Source organism: Fulmarus glacialis, unplaced genomic scaffold, assembly GCF_000690835.1.
Source record: "Fulmarus glacialis isolate BGI_N327 unplaced genomic scaffold, ASM69083v1 scaffold12714, whole genome shotgun sequence".
Taxonomy (NCBI): Eukaryota; Metazoa; Chordata; class Aves; order Procellariiformes; family Procellariidae; genus Fulmarus; species Fulmarus glacialis.
The window spans coordinates 9853-27252 of record NW_009208984.1 but is presented as its reverse complement, the minus strand read 5'-3'; the positions used below and the strand labels follow the sequence as shown (position 1 = coordinate 27252).

General features: G+C 44.3%; 1 protein-coding gene across 1 annotated transcript; it reads left to right on the top strand.

Moving 5' to 3' along the window:
* Nucleotides 1–2119: 2119 nt before the first annotated feature.
* On the top strand, nt 2120–16993 carry HSD3B7 (hydroxy-delta-5-steroid dehydrogenase, 3 beta- and steroid delta-isomerase 7). The gene is made up of 6 exons (XM_009576703.1): nt 2120–2347; nt 6298–6453; nt 10097–10205; nt 14388–14487; nt 15355–15517; nt 16554–16993. Exons 1-6 carry the CDS (start codon nt 2200–2202, stop codon nt 16991–16993), a joined length of 1116 nt encoding a protein of 371 aa, XP_009574998.1. The 5' UTR covers nt 2120–2199.
* The last annotated feature ends 407 nt before the right edge of the window (nt 16994–17400 follow it).

Sequence of the window (17400 nt, the reverse complement as noted above, 5' to 3'; positions counted from 1 at the left end):
TTCTGTCAGAGATGTGTCAGTTCTGGTTCCTGAACTTGTTTTTTATGTCCTAATGAAAACAAGAGATATGTAAATCGCGGCCAATGTTTTTCCCCCTACCAATCAGATTACACTGCAGATATGCAGATACCAATATTGTAGCAAAGGCTAAGCCTTGTAAACACGGAGAAAAGTCCATAGCGTCAAGGCCTCTGCTTCATACAGCTTTTTGCATCACTGATGAGGACATACTCAAGGTTACTTGATGCCAAACATTCCCATGCAGCACTTCTCTGGGTCTCTCAGGGGGTATTTATCTTGGTTTTTGAGTCCTAACACCTCCAACTCTGATATATTTATCCTTGCAAAAAGTCCTCTGAGGGAAGGCAGTTCTGTTAATCACTACGTTACAGATTGGGAGTTGCTGGATAAAAGTCTAAACTAATTTCTCAGAACATTTGTGGCTGTGCTGGTCTCCCAAGCACCAAATTAGCACCAGGCCCATGTTGGTCTCTGGGCCATCACGGCCACTGATTGTAATCACAGCAAGGGGAAACGGGGCGTTTCCCAACGCTTAACACAGCTCAAGAAGAATCAATGGCAGAGTTGAACAGATTGAACTTCTAGCAGGAGCTGATTACAAGAAAAATATATATTCACAAATGAAACACAGTTACTCTCTGAATACACTGCCTTAACTCTTTATTAACCACATGCTTAGCAGCAAGTTGCCATACAGCTGGCTTTTTAAAGACAGACAAGCATTAACACTATAGTAAGAATGGCTCCGACAATATTGTTTTCTACAGTCATGCAGTTGGAATTGCTCTCCGTATTTCGGCCTGTTGTATGTGACCAGGGAAGGGCCGCCAGCAGTACCCCCACCCCAGTGCAGCCCGAATCGGCATCTGTAACCCATGCTCACAGACTGGGAACTGGGGATGGGGAAAGCAGTGATCCTGATACGGGAACAAACTAATCCTAAGCTTCCCAGGCAACACCGTGGCCAGAAAGGCAACTATTACGCAGTACATATTATAAAGAAAAAGTAAGCAGGGAGATTAGATTACCTTATTTACTATTGCTACCTCTCTTAGTGTGTCTACAGTTCACCAAAAACGCTGACAAGTTGGTTCAAAGATGGATTGGAAAAAATTTGACTACTCCAGACTCAAGGAAATGGTTCGCTTGGCATCAGAGACTGGTAGCTGATCAGGCCTGACTTAGTTATCTCTGAGACTCTTTATGAGAGAGGCAGAGAGAAACAGCCGTGCCAGAGGGCAGGTCTTCCCTCCCCACATCCCCATCTTAGGGGGTCAAAGCCAATCCCATTTTTTTTTTATCCAAATGACAAACTCAGTAGCACACCTTCTTTACAGCCTAGCAAGGAAAAGGTATATTAGCCACTGTCTGGCAGATAAAACACAACAGTGCACTCTCTTAACGATGATGATGATAATTAACCATTGTAACAATTTGCCAAAGGATGTGGTAGAGCTTTTACTCCTAGACATTTTTCAAATTAAGAGAGGACTTTCTCCTCCTGAATATATGAGAGTGTGTGTGTATGTACGTATATATTCCAACTCAAAGAAGAATTCATTCAGGAGAGGCATACTAGATAATCAAACTGGCAGAGTCAGTGATCCTAAAGTTACAGATGACCGTTCCTGACCCTGCCTGCACTGTGCACATTACAGCTCAGCACTGGGCAGATCTGCTGCTATACACCACCTACCCAAAGTCACTAGCGCACGGGAACAAGATCTTTGTAGCGTCACACTAGAAGAGGCTGCCCCAAGCACATCTCTAGGACACACCAACTTTTTGCAGCACCCAGAGAGCTCTAGACTACAACGACTGACAACCCGGCCCGTGGGAAAGGGCTGTCCAGGATGGAAAACTTCTGGCATCAAAATTTTGGACTGAGTGCCCCTCTGATCATGGGGTACCGTGGTAGAAGGGAAAGGCTGAGTCAGAGAGCCCAGAATTGGCCTGCACACAGCATTGGTATGTCTGTGGCAGCACTTATGTGACTGTGCCAATGAAAACCTGATTTATATATAACTGGATGGAGTTAATATTCAGCCAGTAACATTATATGACAGTTAAACTTTAGACTTAGTTCAGAAAACATACTGGCTGAGAGATTAAAAGTGCACGATAGGATCTTGGCAGCAACCCTCTCTCTGCTCCTCAACCACAAAAACATCTTCAGAAATGGATAGAGCCTGGGTCTACCTGGTGACAGGAGGATGTGGTTTTATTGGGGAGAAGATTGTAGAGCTCTTGTCTCAACAAGACTACATCAAAGAAGTCAGAGTTTTTGATTCAGTAGCAAGAGAAGAAGTAGAAAAATTCACCACAGGTAAGAAAAGGGCATCAGCTTCTATTTAGCGGCCATAACCCTCCCTTTTCAAGACAGCTGGTATTATGTTGGAGAGGCCACAGCTACAGGCATGGGATAGGAACCTGGATTAAACAGACTGGATGAAGAACAACTTCCAGCTCAGAGACGTTTTTCAGCATAGGACTAAATCAAAGCAAAAAGATCCATGGTGTGTAACCCCAAGAGATATATCACAAGGAGGATCTAAGTCCCCACTCAGGGATCAGTTGAAAGAAGCAACGTGCACACCAAGTACCTGACATGGGAACCTGGCTACCCGGTTGCTTCTGCTCAACCAGTCTGACTAACAGCAAAGGGACAAAAAACCATGCTCCTGAACTGCTCCAACCAGTTACCAATTCTGAGAAAAATAAACAAAAACCCGTGACAATAATAGAATCAAGCTCAGCATCTGCTGCAGATACTGTGAAATAAATCACTGAAATAATTGAGAGAAACCTACAGTAGCCTTACTGTGCTGCGCATAAAAAAGGAAGAGGTGAGGCTCAGTAAACACGCTCAAAGTTACTAAATTAATCCATTTGATCATATTCTGAGAGCTGCCTTCTGATGTTTCACGAGGGTTGATTACAGTGAGATATGTTGGGGAAAAACAACCTGGTTTACTGTATTTGAGAATACCCACACAAAACAAGCCAATGCAGCTCATGGTGCTCTGCACGGTTAATGGTGGGCTGGGTCCCCCTCTCTCTGACTGCCCAAACCTCCAGCCTGCTTGGAACGAGAGAGGAAAAAATGATAAGGGAGATCCCATCTGTTAGGAGATATCAACAGAAAGGAGATACACTTAAAGCAAGTTAAAAGACCCCCAGGGAAATATCACTATCAGAAAACCCTCCCCAGGCAGATGAACTCACCAGACTGGTTTCCCCAGGCTTCAGGTAGCCAATTGCCTTAAAAGCACCCATAACTGAAGAAAAAAACTGTTTAAACCTTAAGAAGCTGCCATAATCCCTGTTCCAGGAGAGGTCTGTGGCCTAACACCACAGCAAATCACAGAAAGATGAGGCAGAAGCATCCCTGAGGGGCCATCCCAACCCCCGTCCCTCTGCCCCAAGGCAGAACCAGCTCGGCCACAACCTTCCCAACGGATGTTTTTCTATTCCGTTCCCAAGCCACTTCGGGCACCCAATTTCTGCACCCTCAGGCCATTTTTGTTAGTACACTCTGATCTGCAATTTAAGTCCTTGACTTCTCATCTAACCTTACAGGTAGAATAGGTTAATACTGTCATTTTTTACAACAATCTTCGTGATTTGAAAACCACCCCTTTCCACCCCATGCTCTTTTCTCCTTTAGGCTAAAACGGCTCTCGTGCACTCCTCCGAACTCTGCCGCTCACACTTTCTGTATCTCTGGGCATTGGCGTTGCTGTCTTCTGGAAGAGGGGCACCGAGGTTAGGACAGAGAGGCCAGCTGTGGCCTTCCCAGTGCTGAGTAAAGCTGATGGATGTATTTCTTTTGTCCTGCAAACTATTCTCCTATTTGTACCTGTCAGTACAATTATGCCTTTTTCACAGTGGCAAGACCCTGCTGACAGGCAATAGCTCCTAAGCTGTCCTGGCCCAACTTAATTCTTTCATGAAGACCCGCTGCCTCTTCCCTACTAAGCCCAATATCTTCTCTTTGTCCCTATCAAATTTCACCTTTTTTTTTTTCTTTTCTCCAACTCTATTATTTACCTTCAGCTTGTACTCTAATCCTCCAGCGTACTTCAAGTCCCTCCCAGTCTGATGTTATCTGCTCATTTAACGAAGAAATCTGCCAGATTCTTGATGAAAACAATAAAAAAGACTCAAATACAGCAGTAAGCCCTGGAGAGCCCCAGGCCAGCCACCTACCACAGCTGGCAATTCCCAGGGAACTGTAATTCAGCCAGCTTTGTGCTCACCCTAATGTGGCTTACTTAGACCATGTTTTACTGACTCACTTATGAGAATGACACAGAGTTTCCAAAGCCCTTCTAAAATCAAGATAGATGACATCGACCTGTACCACAATATCCGTACAGCCTGTTAACTTGTCATAAGACCAAAGGAGGAGATTTATCTGACTTGATTTGTTCTTGACAAATCCATGTCAGCTGCTTCTATTCTCCTTACTATCCCACAGGTACTCACACACATGTTGTTTAAATGTGTGTTCCTGAATTTCCTGGGGTTGAAATCAAGCTGTTCTGTAATTTCCTGGCTCTTTTTCACCTCCTTTCTAAGCACAGGTGTTTCATTTGCAGTCTTCCAGTGCCCCCTCCAAAAGTTCTCCAAAATAGCTGATAATGCAATAGAGCTGCAGTGACATCCGTCACGTCTTTAGTAGCCCTGGCTAAAGCTCATCAGGCCTTATCAATTTGAAAATTTCTCCTCGTTGCCTTGTATCCTCCCTGGTTTTAGCTGAGCTCTCATCATTCTCTTGCTGGTCTTAATTGCACCAGCTGCCTTAAGACAGGTGATGCAAAAGAGACTATTTAACACTTCAACCTGAGTAGTTATGGGCTTTCCCTCACCTCTAAGTAGCAGCAAAATTCCCCCCCCAGGAGGCTGCTGACACCCTGCTCCACCTTTCAGCACTGGCAAAGACTTTCAGCAAGAGCATCCTCCTCTGCACTCCGGTCCTCCAGGCAAGTGTATTACCTCTGCTGCGTGGGCAATGCCTTCCTTCTTTTTCTGCTCTATTCTTGCTGAATCAGCTCTATGCTTTAATATTAAATTAATTTAATATTAAAACTCCTATGAGCTAGTCCACTAAATCTTGGTGATGCCAATTAAGAAATCAGCTTGACACTGTTGTAAAACTTCTGCCTCTTCCTACATGCCATACTTCTTAGCAAGTGCTCAGCCAGCTGATCTACTATCCTTGAATTTTGTCTCTCCTTTGAGTTCATGAGGAATAACCCTGTTCTTTTATCCCCTTGTCCTGGTAGTTGTTCACTGAGGGTTTCCATATCATAACACTTCCATGGCTGGAGTCACAGACTCTTCCCTGAGCTGCTCACGTGCATGATCCTTCAGAAATCACTACCCTGATCCCTGGCTGCATGGGGCTCTCCAGGAAGCCGCCAGCGCAGGGCAGAGGAGACTTCTCCTTCCCAAAGCAGTCCTGCGACCGCTACTGCTGTCTGGCTTATTACAAAAGCCCCAAGCAGTACAGCTTCCTAACCCCAGCTTCTTGCTTGACTATTCCCAACTACAGAAAAGGAAAAAGGGAAAAATCCCACTTCAATGTTACAACACTGTCTCAAAGCAAGAAAATTAGCAGTAGATGCCAACGGCAGCCATGTATGGAACAGTTATTTTGAGGGAGAAGGAGGGGAAAAAGGAGATGGGGGAAAAAAGTCCTTCTGAATGGCTTAAAAGGAGGAATTTCCTATGAAACTTTTTAACCTGTTACATTATTTTCCCTTCCCATCTGTAGCATTTGCAATTTAAATAAAGCTCTGTGCAATGTCACTTGAACTCATCTGGTGTTATTCCCAGTAAGCTCTAAAAATCTTCTGTCTTAAGGAAATTGTCCGCACAGGTTCACTCATTCCCACGTACTAGAGCAACTCCTACAACCAGCTGCAGCTCTGGGCCAGCAGTCTCCCATTCTTGCTCAGCGCTATCTTTAGATGCACGCTAGAGATTTGCAATGACAGACACAGTTATTCTGACCCACAGTTGGTGCAAACTGGCAAAGCGCTGTGCTGAATTAAACCAGATGCAGATCTGGCTTCTTAGGGTTCAAAAATAGGGATGTATTTTCCCCTGGTGTGATGTATTCAAATGGCATAGTCATTAGTTAGAGTGTGCTTCAGCTTGCCCTGCAGAGAAGAAAGCTTTCCAAGCAGGATCCTCATTCTGCAAGAAGGTGGGGATGCTGATTTATATTCCCCCCCTCCCCGTGTCTATGGCTATATTATTTTTCTCCAGCTACCACTCATGTGACAGTGATGAAAGGAGACATTCGAGACTACAATCTGCTCCTTGCTGCCATGCGGGGAGTCCACGTGGTTATTCACACAGCTGCTATTGTGGACTACAGAAACACTGTACCCTTTTGGGAAATGAGAGCTGTCAACATTGGGGGTAAGCTCTTTAAAACAAGCAATTAAATACAGCTTTAAATTCACGCACCTTGGGTGTAGACATACGAGATGCTATGACAAACATATCCTCTCTGATTTAGTGCTCCCTTGTCCCCTGAATTTCACGTGTACCACTCTGCTACGAGATGAGAAAGGTGCCCGGGACCTTTCCTTTCCAGCGGGGAGGTTTCTGCCTTCGCTCCTCTGTCCGTGCTCAGGGCAGGCCATGCTGCTCCTCCCCACTGATAAAGCTTCATCTTAGAAAGTCAAATCTGGACCCAGTTATTATACAGTTATTCTGGTCAAGGGTTATAACTTCCACTAACAGTACTGAGGTGACTCAGAACATGCCCATAGTGGTAAGAAATTGTTTAGTATGTGACAAAGACAGCAGTTAAAAGTTAACTCCTGTTCTAGATACCTTACAGCTTTCCCAGGGATTTCCAGGGAGAAAAATCTACACTATACCAGTGCAAGACTATACCAGTTGAACTGCATCCACGCTATTAAGGGAGGGATGTTATTTCAATTATAGTCAGACTTCACAACTATTGCATGTCTACAAGGCACGCATAACTGAGAGCTCCACAACATTTGCTTCCTATCACCAAGAGCCAATTTCTTGTTAGGTACAAGATCTGCTTAAAGAAAATTTGTTCATAAATCTAGGAAATAAGCACAGGCTATAAAAATAATGAAATCCCTATTACAGCAGCAATTCCAATGGCACCTCAGGCTGTTAGCTACTAAAATAGTTGTTAAGCACAAGGAAGGAATTTTATATTTTTTTTTATATATATATCTCTCTCAAACTCGATTACTGCTTAGGGCTCCTACTATCTGCTGATACATTCAAGGACAACATTTAAATTCCATCCTTCTTTTCATTGCTGTAGTTGTTTTCAAAACCAGATGCTTTTAAGAGGCTGTATTGTGCATGTGTTCTGAGAATATTCAGAGCCTGAGGGTTCCTGCTGCCTTTTAATGGCTCTGTGAGATCTTCCTCTTCATTGTCTGCTTGCTATAAGCAAGGTACTTTAGCGTAGTGAGGTTTTTCCAGATAGCAGTGAACACTGGGTAACTCCCCTATTCAGCAAACCAAACCTCTTGCAGATGTTTGTGACATGCCCAGAAAACCACATGTGCAAAGTTTTTTTCCAACGTGACTGGTGATTGAGTGCCTCTTTGAGGAGCACGGTTTGAGATGTCTTAACAGGAGCCTTATTTTCAGAGAGAAACTGTTCTGCGTTTCTGCCTCCCCTTGGATGGCTTCATGTAGACTTCCCTAAAATGAGGCTGCTGCCCTCGCTAGGACTTCTCAAAATCTTGAATTGAGAAATTAGTCTAAAGTTTTCTATTGAAGCCATAGCAGGTAGAAGAATAAAAATGAACTGTATTTGATACCTGCTGTAGACTTCATGGAAAAAAATAGGGTCAGGACAGGTCAACTATACAATCCTCTAGCTGGCTCCTCTGTATAACTCAGGCCCCAGAAATTCATCCAATTACTGCCTTAAACACAACAATTTGTGGCTAAATTGGACTATGCCTTTTCAAAAGGCTTTTTGCCTAGAATTAAGGACTGCAAGTTAACGGGCTATCTATCATGTCTTTCAGCAAGCCATTAACAATGCTGAAGAGTATTAGTGTGGCTATGGTTAATTACCATTTCTGGCAAAAATTTACATCTATCTTCTGCTTTGATTCTCTCCTCTGTTTCAACCACTGGCTGCCAAATCCTGTTATAGTTTTGTTGACTAGATTGAAGAGCCCTCTTCTACAAGAATTATTTTTTCCATCTAGTCACTGAAAGACTTTTTAATCTGCTTTTTGTTAAGCTGAATGGATTTTAACTCAGCTGTTTCCAGTGATGCTCCTCAACAGGGGTTCTCAGTTAACTTTACATATTGTGATAGGCTCATAGAGAAGTAAATTGATTCATGCCCTCTGAAATTATTCTAAGCTCAGGATTTCCTTTATCATTTCAGATTATGCCCTTAACAACAAAGAGAACAGAGAAATCACAAGCCCTCCCATGCAAGATCTGCAGCAAAGCTCAAGGGCAGAGTCTGATTAGCCAGGTATAAATTTGGGTCACAACAACCCCATGCAGCGCTACAGGCTTGGGGAAGAGTGGTTGGAAAGCTGCCCAGAGGAAAAGGACCTGGGGGTGCTGGTCGACAGCCGGCTGAACATGAGCCGGCAGTGTGCCCAGGTGGCCAAGAAGGCCAACAGCATCCTGGCCTGTATCAGAACTAGCGTGGCCAGCAGGAGTAAGGAGGTGGTACAGTGCCTGTACTCGGCATGGTGAGGCCGCACCTCGAATCCTGTGTTCAGTTTTGGGCCTTTTTGGGCCCCTCACTACAAGAAGGACATTGAGGTGCTGGAGCGTGTCCAGAGAAGGGCAACGAAGCTGGTGAAGGGTCTGGAGCACAAGTCTAATGAGGAGCAGCTGAGGGAACTGGGGCTGTTTAGCCTGGAGAAGAGGAGGCTGAGGGGAGACCTCATCGCGCTCTACAACTACCTGAAAGGAGGTTGTAGCGAGGTGGGGATTGGTCTCTTCTCCCAGGTAACAAGTGATAGGACAAGAGGAAACAGCCTCAAGTTGTGCCAGGGGAGGTTTAGATTGGATAGTAGGAAAAATTTCTTCACCGAAAGGGTTATCAACCACTGGAACAGGCTGCCCAGGGAAGTGGTGGAGTCACCATCCCTGGAGGTATTTAAAAGACGTGTAGTTGTGGTGCTTAGGGACATAGTTTAGTGGTGGACTTGGCAGTGCTAGGTTAACGATTGGACTTGATGATCTTAAAGGTTTTTTTTTCCAACCTAAACAATTCTGTGATTCTAAATAGTATGGAGATTTCCAGAAACCAACCCTATTGAACGGCTTCCTTTAAGATCTGCCTGATCAGATTTGAAGGCCCTCAGTATGCAACCATGGTTATGCTGTTGTCATTGAGGTTCCCATAGAATCAGCTTGAATCAAAATCACAACGAATGCAAAAACCATCCCTGGAAGAGTCATTTAAACCCACCGACTCCAACCAAACAAAAACCACGCACACTGACCCACAAGTTCAGCCAAAACAACCTTTCTTAAACCATGCTTCAGATTCGTCTGGATTTCATGTGGACTTGTAAGCTGCCCCCACTATTTTATTTAAAATTCTGCAGCTACGAAGAGTCTGTTGTAATGATTTTCACCCTATAGTCATCCTGCAGAACTTTCATAGAGCAATACATGCAACTAAACCACCAATCCTTTTGCCAGAAAGTTGCAATTCACCATTTGACAGCCTGCCCATGAATCAAGAAAGATGGCAAACATAGAGTTTTGCTCTGTCAAGCTGTCAGCTTCCTTTTTGTTAGCAACTATTAAGTCCAAGTTAAGTCAGTTGTCAATACCCATAGAGGTTAAGCCACATTATAGCTATAGATGTAACTGCTACTCTCATGTTATAAACCATCCATGCCAGTGCAAACATATCTGAGGCACTGCAGCCCTGTGGCTTTACATCTTTTCAGCCATAAAAAAGATGGATCTGTTCCAAGTCAGAATCCCAACCCTGGAAATCTCTTTTGATTTGCACAACAGGAATCAAGGCAAGGTGGTTAATGTTTGTCCTTCCCAATCTGCCCCACAGGTACTGAAAATGTCATAAGGGCCTGCTATGTCCTGAACATCCTGTCTGTTGTCTACACAAGCTCCATTGCTGCGGTGGGACCCAACACATCGCATGAGCCCATGTTCAGGTAAGGCTAAGCAAATCTCCATCACTCTGGATTTCCAGTTAAACAGCAATGAAACTGCAACCAGATGGAGATTTTTGCTGTGGTTACAAAGGAGCAGATGTATTCCCCTTCCTGTCAATTCCTCTTCTCTTTCTTGAAAATCCTTCTTTGCTGCTTTTCACTTTCAGGAACCACATCTCTTCCCAACCTAAACTTGACTAGTAGTGGATACCACTGATTGAAAGAGTTGGTAGAGAGATGTATGACCCAACCGCTCCTCCAGGCTGCCCCCGGCATGTAGAGCCCTGCTCTTTTAAGGCCTAAAATCAGTTTCAGATAAGGTCTCAGATGCTGAAGGTTTGTGATTCGGTCAAGTTGTATCCTGCTGTTGGGTCAGAGCTTTTGCTCTCCCCTCACACTGAGTCAGTCCAAAGGGTAGGTGATGCTCTACTGTTACCAACCCACTTTCCCTCTTTTTTCCAGCTCCATAGTGAACTGCTAGCAAGCCTGTACCCAGCTCCTATTATCAAATGTATACAGACTATTTTAGCACTGTCTTAGAAGAAAGTTAGTTGGCCACATAGTCTTAGGGGACAGACGCTTTTGGTGTGAATTCATGTGTAGTTACACTGTTCTGTGACCTGGATCTGACCTCTAAATTGTGCCTTTCTATCCCTCAAAATCCTTTTTCCCAGCAATGTACTTACCAGGGCTAACTCCTGGACTTTTGGGCATTATGCTCAACCCATCTCTTCTGTATGTGGCTCCTATAAGACTGACCCCACAGACCCAGAAGAAGAAACAAAGCTTCAGAAAACCTCCTGCAGTAAAGGTGCAATACAGAGCAATACAAAGACAGCAGTCAAAATTATGATTTGGAGGTGTCTTTTGCTTATAGATCTTTGATATCCAGAATGGACTTCCACAATCAGCTGACACTCCTGTTCAGGACTCAGCATCTGGATACTTTTTGTATTCATGGGGCAACAGTACTTGCACCTTGAACTGGGCTGATATTTCCGAAGACCAGGAGCTAAAGTGTAAGGTTAAATCTGAATTCAAGTGGAGATAGATGCAGTCTGATACGTACCATTGTGTAAGGCCCCTTGCATGGTTGTAGCCATACAGACTGCTCAAACCACAGAAACTTGTGTGGAAGGGGAACTGGCTCAAAGTTAAGTTTTGTCTCTACAGGCAGCCAGTCTAGACACAGCTGGCTTCAGTCAGTTGGCTCTAGAGATCTGAGTCCAGCTAGAAAAGGCTGCTTAAGACATAACTTAAAATGACCTACAAGCCTAAATTTCATACTCACAAGTAAGCTAAGGCATAACCCGGTTGTTTTGAAAAGTGTTTAAGCACCCAAATCTGTAGAATAAATGTCCGGCTTATGAAAAAAATCCATGAGAGCAACAAACCTCAATCCACTTGGGACCATGAGCACTAGAGGCTCTGTGTCACTGAAAAGCTATGGAATCTGGTCATTAGCATATCTAAATAATTTCTAAAAATGAATGTAGATACAGGCACATCCTTGTTAGTATTTTAGTCCTGTGACTTAAGAGATAGATGTGAATAGATGTCTTGAAAAATCTACCCCAAATCTTGCCTGAGAGGACAGTCTTTCGGCTTGTAATGATGGCACCAGTGGGTGTAAGCAAAAACCCATCCAGGCTGATACTCATAGAGCTACACATGAACATCCTCTGCCCACCAACTCCCAATCCTTTCCCACCACAAATGCAAATAAAGCCACCACCTAGAGCCGTTAACTCATTTTGCAGAACACACTCAGGTTCTCCCCTGATGCTGGGAGAAAGCCTCAGAGAGTGGTCCTCGTTCTCCAATAATTTTTATTTTAAACTAAGGAAATTACAGAATGCAAAATGAGAAGGGTCAGACCCCCAGTAAAAAATGACACCACTTGTTTCAATAGGGAGCCCAGTGAAGACTGGAAAGCAATGTAATATGGCTCTGTTTTCCAGACTGAAAGCACAGGTGATGTGGCTTTCCCCTTCCTCCTCCTCTCCCCTGTCCCCACCCAATCTGTTCTGCTCTTCTCCCTCACAGTCCATGATCCTGCCTGCCTTTTTCTCTGTCCCCTTTCTCCATCATTCCTTGCATAATTTTATTTAACTCACTTTTACATGCTTGGGAATTCACACAGACAAAGCATGATTAGTCTCTGGACAGGGTGATGGGTGCAGGGATAATGCTCACACCTCAGCATCCGACAATAATAGAAAATGCCTCTGTCAGTCTCAATCCCTCTGAGACAGGCACTGCTGAGATACCTTCTGACAATGCTGCTCCAGTCTTATTAGTGTTCGGTTATCTGTGATCGTTTTGAAAAGCAAGACCATTATGCTGAGCTCTTTGTTACTATCAAGCTTCAAAAGGGGTGGGGGAAGACAAACACAAGCAGAGCTCTGCAGCCCAGGAACCGCAGGCAGGTTTGCCCCTTTGAAGCTGCTGCTTTTTAAAAGCTTTGCAAGGCAAAAAATAAACTTGGATTAAAAAAAGAAAGCAATTAAAACTAGAACTTCTAGATAACTCCCCTAATTGTCTTGGGCCTCTCCCGGGCTTGCAACAAACCATGCACAATCAATCTTTTGTCTTGCTTGTTTTCTGGTTTGTCTCTTGCTCATCACCCATAAACACAGGGAAGGGGAGGAGGGTTTTGTGATAAAAGCCCAGGGTGTGTGGGGAGGCTGTGTTTCTGATGCTCTTAATTTATTTCTGTTGCTGTAGCACAAGAAGGCCCTAATCTCAGCTGGGATATCTGACACACAAGATACTAGACTGCCAAACAGGCAAGAGAAAGGCAACAGCATTACCCACGTTTGACACATGGAGATCTGAGCATAGAAAAGAGCAAGCAAGTTGCCCAAGGTCAAACACGGAGCCTGAGTCAGAGCTTGCTCTTCCAAGGCCCAGTGTTTGACAACAAGATCTCTGCTGCAGATTTGCTGCATGAACTTGTCCCAGGCCACTTAACCCTTCCAAGAGGTGCATCCGAGGGCCATCTGCAAAAGGAGCATGATCATTCTTCATTGCCGTGTGTGTGGGTACCCCAGGCCTGGCAGACTGTGGTGTTTGCCTAGGGTGAATTTCTCTAGGAGAGCAAAATATAGAGTAAACTAATTTTAAAATGTGAAGAAAGTCTCCTGCAGCACACAGAGGGAGAGAGAGCCTATCCTTGCTAGTCATGGCAGCAGGGGAGCAAGTGGACACATGGTCTTCATGGATCCTCACATGGTCCTTCCCAATGCTGCAAACAGGGTTTTTTCATTCCCCAGCTCCTCCAGAGCCCACCGAATCTGCTTAACCAAATCCTACAATGGACTAATATCGATCTAGAACCACTGGGACAGAACACCAGCTTCCTGGTGGGGAATAGAGCTGCTTTCTTGGTTCTCCTTGGAATTATTTCAGGGCCTGTGAGGCCAGCTACATGTTAGATCCCGTGGGCTTTTCTCCTTGCAGCTGCAAGTTAGGAGGCTGAAGAGCCGGTTGTCTTCCATAGTGGCAACCAAATATCCCCACCATGGCTGTGAGCCCTGCTTGCTCTTAATCATGGGTCCACTTCTTTGTGCTTCTCCTCAAGCATAATTTGCTAGGGGAGATGAAGGAATAATCCCAGCACAAACCTGCTGATTGCATGTCTTCCAGGAGATCACTAGCAGCCCTATCACGTCACTGGCAAACATCTCCCAACTCTAATCAACTCTGTAAGAAAATTAAGCAGCAGCTTCTCCTTTTAGTTTATGGCTCATGAGAGGCTTCTCTCTACCTCTAATGAAAAAAATGAAGTAGGATTGCCCTCATTTTCCTGCCCTCCATCTTCTTGTGCTCTTTCCACCTTGTTCAGCCACTTGTGAGTTGCTTAAAAAGGTAACTCCACTGTCTTCTAATTTGCCTGCCAGAATATTGTTTGCTTCAATCACACTATTAGACAAAACCAAATCTAGCTCTTGGAAATCAAACCACCACCCTCATGCAAACCTGCCTATGAACACCCTGGTATTTCTTGAGGTCTTATTTCTCTCAAACTGCAGCAAGGATCTCAGATTCATATAACTCACAGCCAGTGGTAAGTTCCTGGAGAGCAGGGATTGCAGAGTAAATCACGCTGTGACGAATGTCTCCAAGCCCTGTGCTCTACTCCATGGTCAATCACCATCTCTCACAATCTCACAATTTCAGAGGAAATGAGGACACCAAATACAGTGGGGAAGTGGAGCTGCCTTATGGGAAGACAAAGGCCATGGCAGAAAGACTTGTATTCGAAGCCAACAGAAAAAAGGTACAAAAGTCAATGGTAGCACCCCTGGTATTACAGCACAGGATGGGTGGAAGGAGAGAGCTGGTTAGAAAGACCCCACAACTCCTATCTTAGTGTGTACCCAACTTGACTTGATGCATAAACCACATTGCCCTAAGCTTACCAAAGCCTGATCTTCCCACATCATCAAGAAGTTGCCAAACTCTCGCAAGATCAAAGGGTGCTTCCCTTTGAGCCTGTGCTTTAACTCCACCAAAAGTGTAACCTTGGAAAGAGCTGTGTTAAATTAGGGCATAAGAAACCAGGTTCACCTGGTTCACACTGCATAAAGGTGTAATTTTCAGACATGCCTGAGTGATTTAAGAATAAAAAGTATTAGTGTACCCAGTCAGCCACCTACCCAAGTTAGCTGGTTAGTCTTTTTAGACTCCAGTACAGTCAGCAGACAGATAAGTTCTTCTAGATGATGAAGCAGAATGTAAGAATAAGACTTCTGTCCTAAATCACTGCCTGGAGCATCTCTCTCCCGGTTACAGTTTGAGGCCAGCCAGCTTAGCTGGCTTCCTCTGGTACCTGATTTTGGTTGTTGCAAACGCTTGTTTATATGTCACAACTGCCACTAGCACCCTCCATCCAACATCTCTCAGTGAGCATCACATGGGTGCAAGGTACGCCATGAAGTGGAGCAGGGGGGGGTGTAAAATTGGGCACCTCCTTGCATTTTTAGGGACCCAAACCAGGCCCTAGCTGTCCAGCTCACCTCTGCAAAGGTTGATTCCTCTAGCCCAATACTCCCAAGTTTTGGTTTTATCTGGCAAACCCAATATCACTGGGGAAGATTTCAGCTCTGAATCCATCACTCACTAACATCCCTCCCTGACTTTACAGATGAGCAATGGTGGTCAACTCTCAACCTGCATTATTCGTGCAAACACGATGTACGGGGAGAAAGCAACATTTCTTCAAGAGTTGTATTTGTTTGCCAAAGCCGGGAACGGTGTGTTGAACTACCTAGAGCCTGAAAACACAGAGCGTAATTACACATACGTGGGTGAGTGAATGACTGATCTCTTTGCATGTGGTGCTACCAGGCTGTTTTAGTCACAGGGGATTTTACGCGTCAGGTTAACCATCATCTTCCAAAACAGAGAGATGGGTAGGGTGAATGAGCACAAATATTTTTATAACCACAAAACTTAGACTGGCTAAAAGACTTTTTAAAACAGTTGTTTGCATTATACTGTTCTTTCTGGGAAGGGTTTTCTTTTTTTTTTTTCTTCCCCTCAACATAAGGAAAATGTTGTTTAGAAAACTGGAAAAAAAAAAAGTCAGCAGAAAAAAGGATAGAGATCTAAACTTTCTTTTTCTAGGTAAACATTTCAAGGGATGTATGGGGGGAGAGACAGAGAAATTCAGGCAATATTTTAAAAATGTTTTTAGTTTGAAAAGATACTTAATTTCTTCTTCATTAGGAGAAATTAAACTAACACTACTTGTAAAATTCCTTGCAAGAAAGGCTGTACTACATAACCGATTTCAGCAAGCAGAAGAAACTACTCACAAAACCTGCAGAAAGAATTTGTTGTGGTGTTGAATGCATTTCAGGGGAGTATAACTCACCATTAAATCATGCAGGGTTTTAGTTATTTCTGTGCAGCACACTGATATGTCTTTTTCCAAAAGTGCAGATAAGAGTAGTTTGAAATGCTGTTAGGGAAGAATCAGGCCTAGATAAATCAAGTGACTCCTTCAAAGGCTCGCAGCAGAGCCAGGAATAAAACCCTCGAGCGCTGCCTCCCATTGATCCTGCTCTCACTACAAAACACTGCCCTTTCGCTTCACATGAACCAGTATCACGAGGCACATTAATTGTCCAGCTCAAACGGGAGACCAAAGGTTTAAAGGATTTTGGAGGTCTGGATCAACTACTCAGTCTCTCTACAGTACGGCTGAGTAACACGATGAGTGCTTTTCCTCCTTCACAGCACTGAAGCTGGCAGATCCAATGTACTCATTCACTCCTACAGTAAACAGGAAAATGTAGCTCCTCCTGAATACCTGTTTCTCTTCCTCTCTTATTTCTCCAGGGAACGTTGCATGGATGCATGTTCTTGCAGCAAGGAACTTGCAGCTGAAACCAGACTTACTCACCGGACAAGTCTATTATTCCTATGATGACACTCCAACGAGAAAAGGTTTCCTGATCAGGCATCAGCTGTTGTCCTCTATGGACCCCTCAGTGAGACTAGGCTCACACATCCCTTACTGGAAGATGTGGTTAATAATACAGTTGCACAGGATATTCAAGATCATTTTGTACCCTTTCTGGAAGACACAGCCTTTCCTAAACTTGCCTTTACTGAATACGATAGTCACCACCTTCTCCTGTGAGACAGACAAAGCCTCCAGGCATTTTGGGTACAAACCCCTCTTCACCTGGCAAGAGAGCAAACACAGAACTGCACAGTGGTTGAAAGCAGCTGCAGGGAACGTGGAACCCCCCCAACTCTACGAAAAGAAGAACTAAGTAGCATGTTTGGGGTAAGGAGAGAGCTTATCACACCAGCAAGTTTCATCTGAACTTTACAACATGCACAGATCTTTGGCAGAAATTTTGCAAACGCTGAGAAATCCTGGTACAGAGAAAGAGCAAAACTCTCAGGCAAGGTATATAGCCTTGCCACGCCAACAACTCAGGTATTTTAAGTGTCATATGAAACACCAGGGTGCACTTGAAAGCATCCTCTTGCAGGTATGTGCACACAGATGCAGGGCTTGCTGGCCTCACTCATTCCCACGGTGCCATGACTGCACAGGAATCACTCACAAGAACAAGAGAGACAGGTTCAGATGAGAGGTGGTGCACAGCAAACACCTTTTTGATAAAATTAGTTAACCAGTTTTGTTCCACAGCCTGACGAGCCTCCATCTCTT

What these genes read in the sequence shown, in the direction of transcription:
- HSD3B7 (XM_009576703.1), top strand. Translation starts at nt 2,200, where the DNA reads ATGGATAGAGCCTGGGTCTACCTGGTGACAGGAGGATGTGGTTTTATT. An exon ending in AGTAGAAAAATTCACCACAG is followed by an intron (nt 2,348 to 6,297) that starts GTAAGAAAAGGG and finishes ATTTTTCTCCAG; the next exon opens with CTACCACTCATGTGACAGTG. An exon ending in TCGAAGCCAACAGAAAAAAG is followed by an intron (nt 14,488 to 15,354) that starts GTACAAAAGTCA and finishes CTGACTTTACAG; the next exon opens with ATGAGCAATGGTGGTCAACT.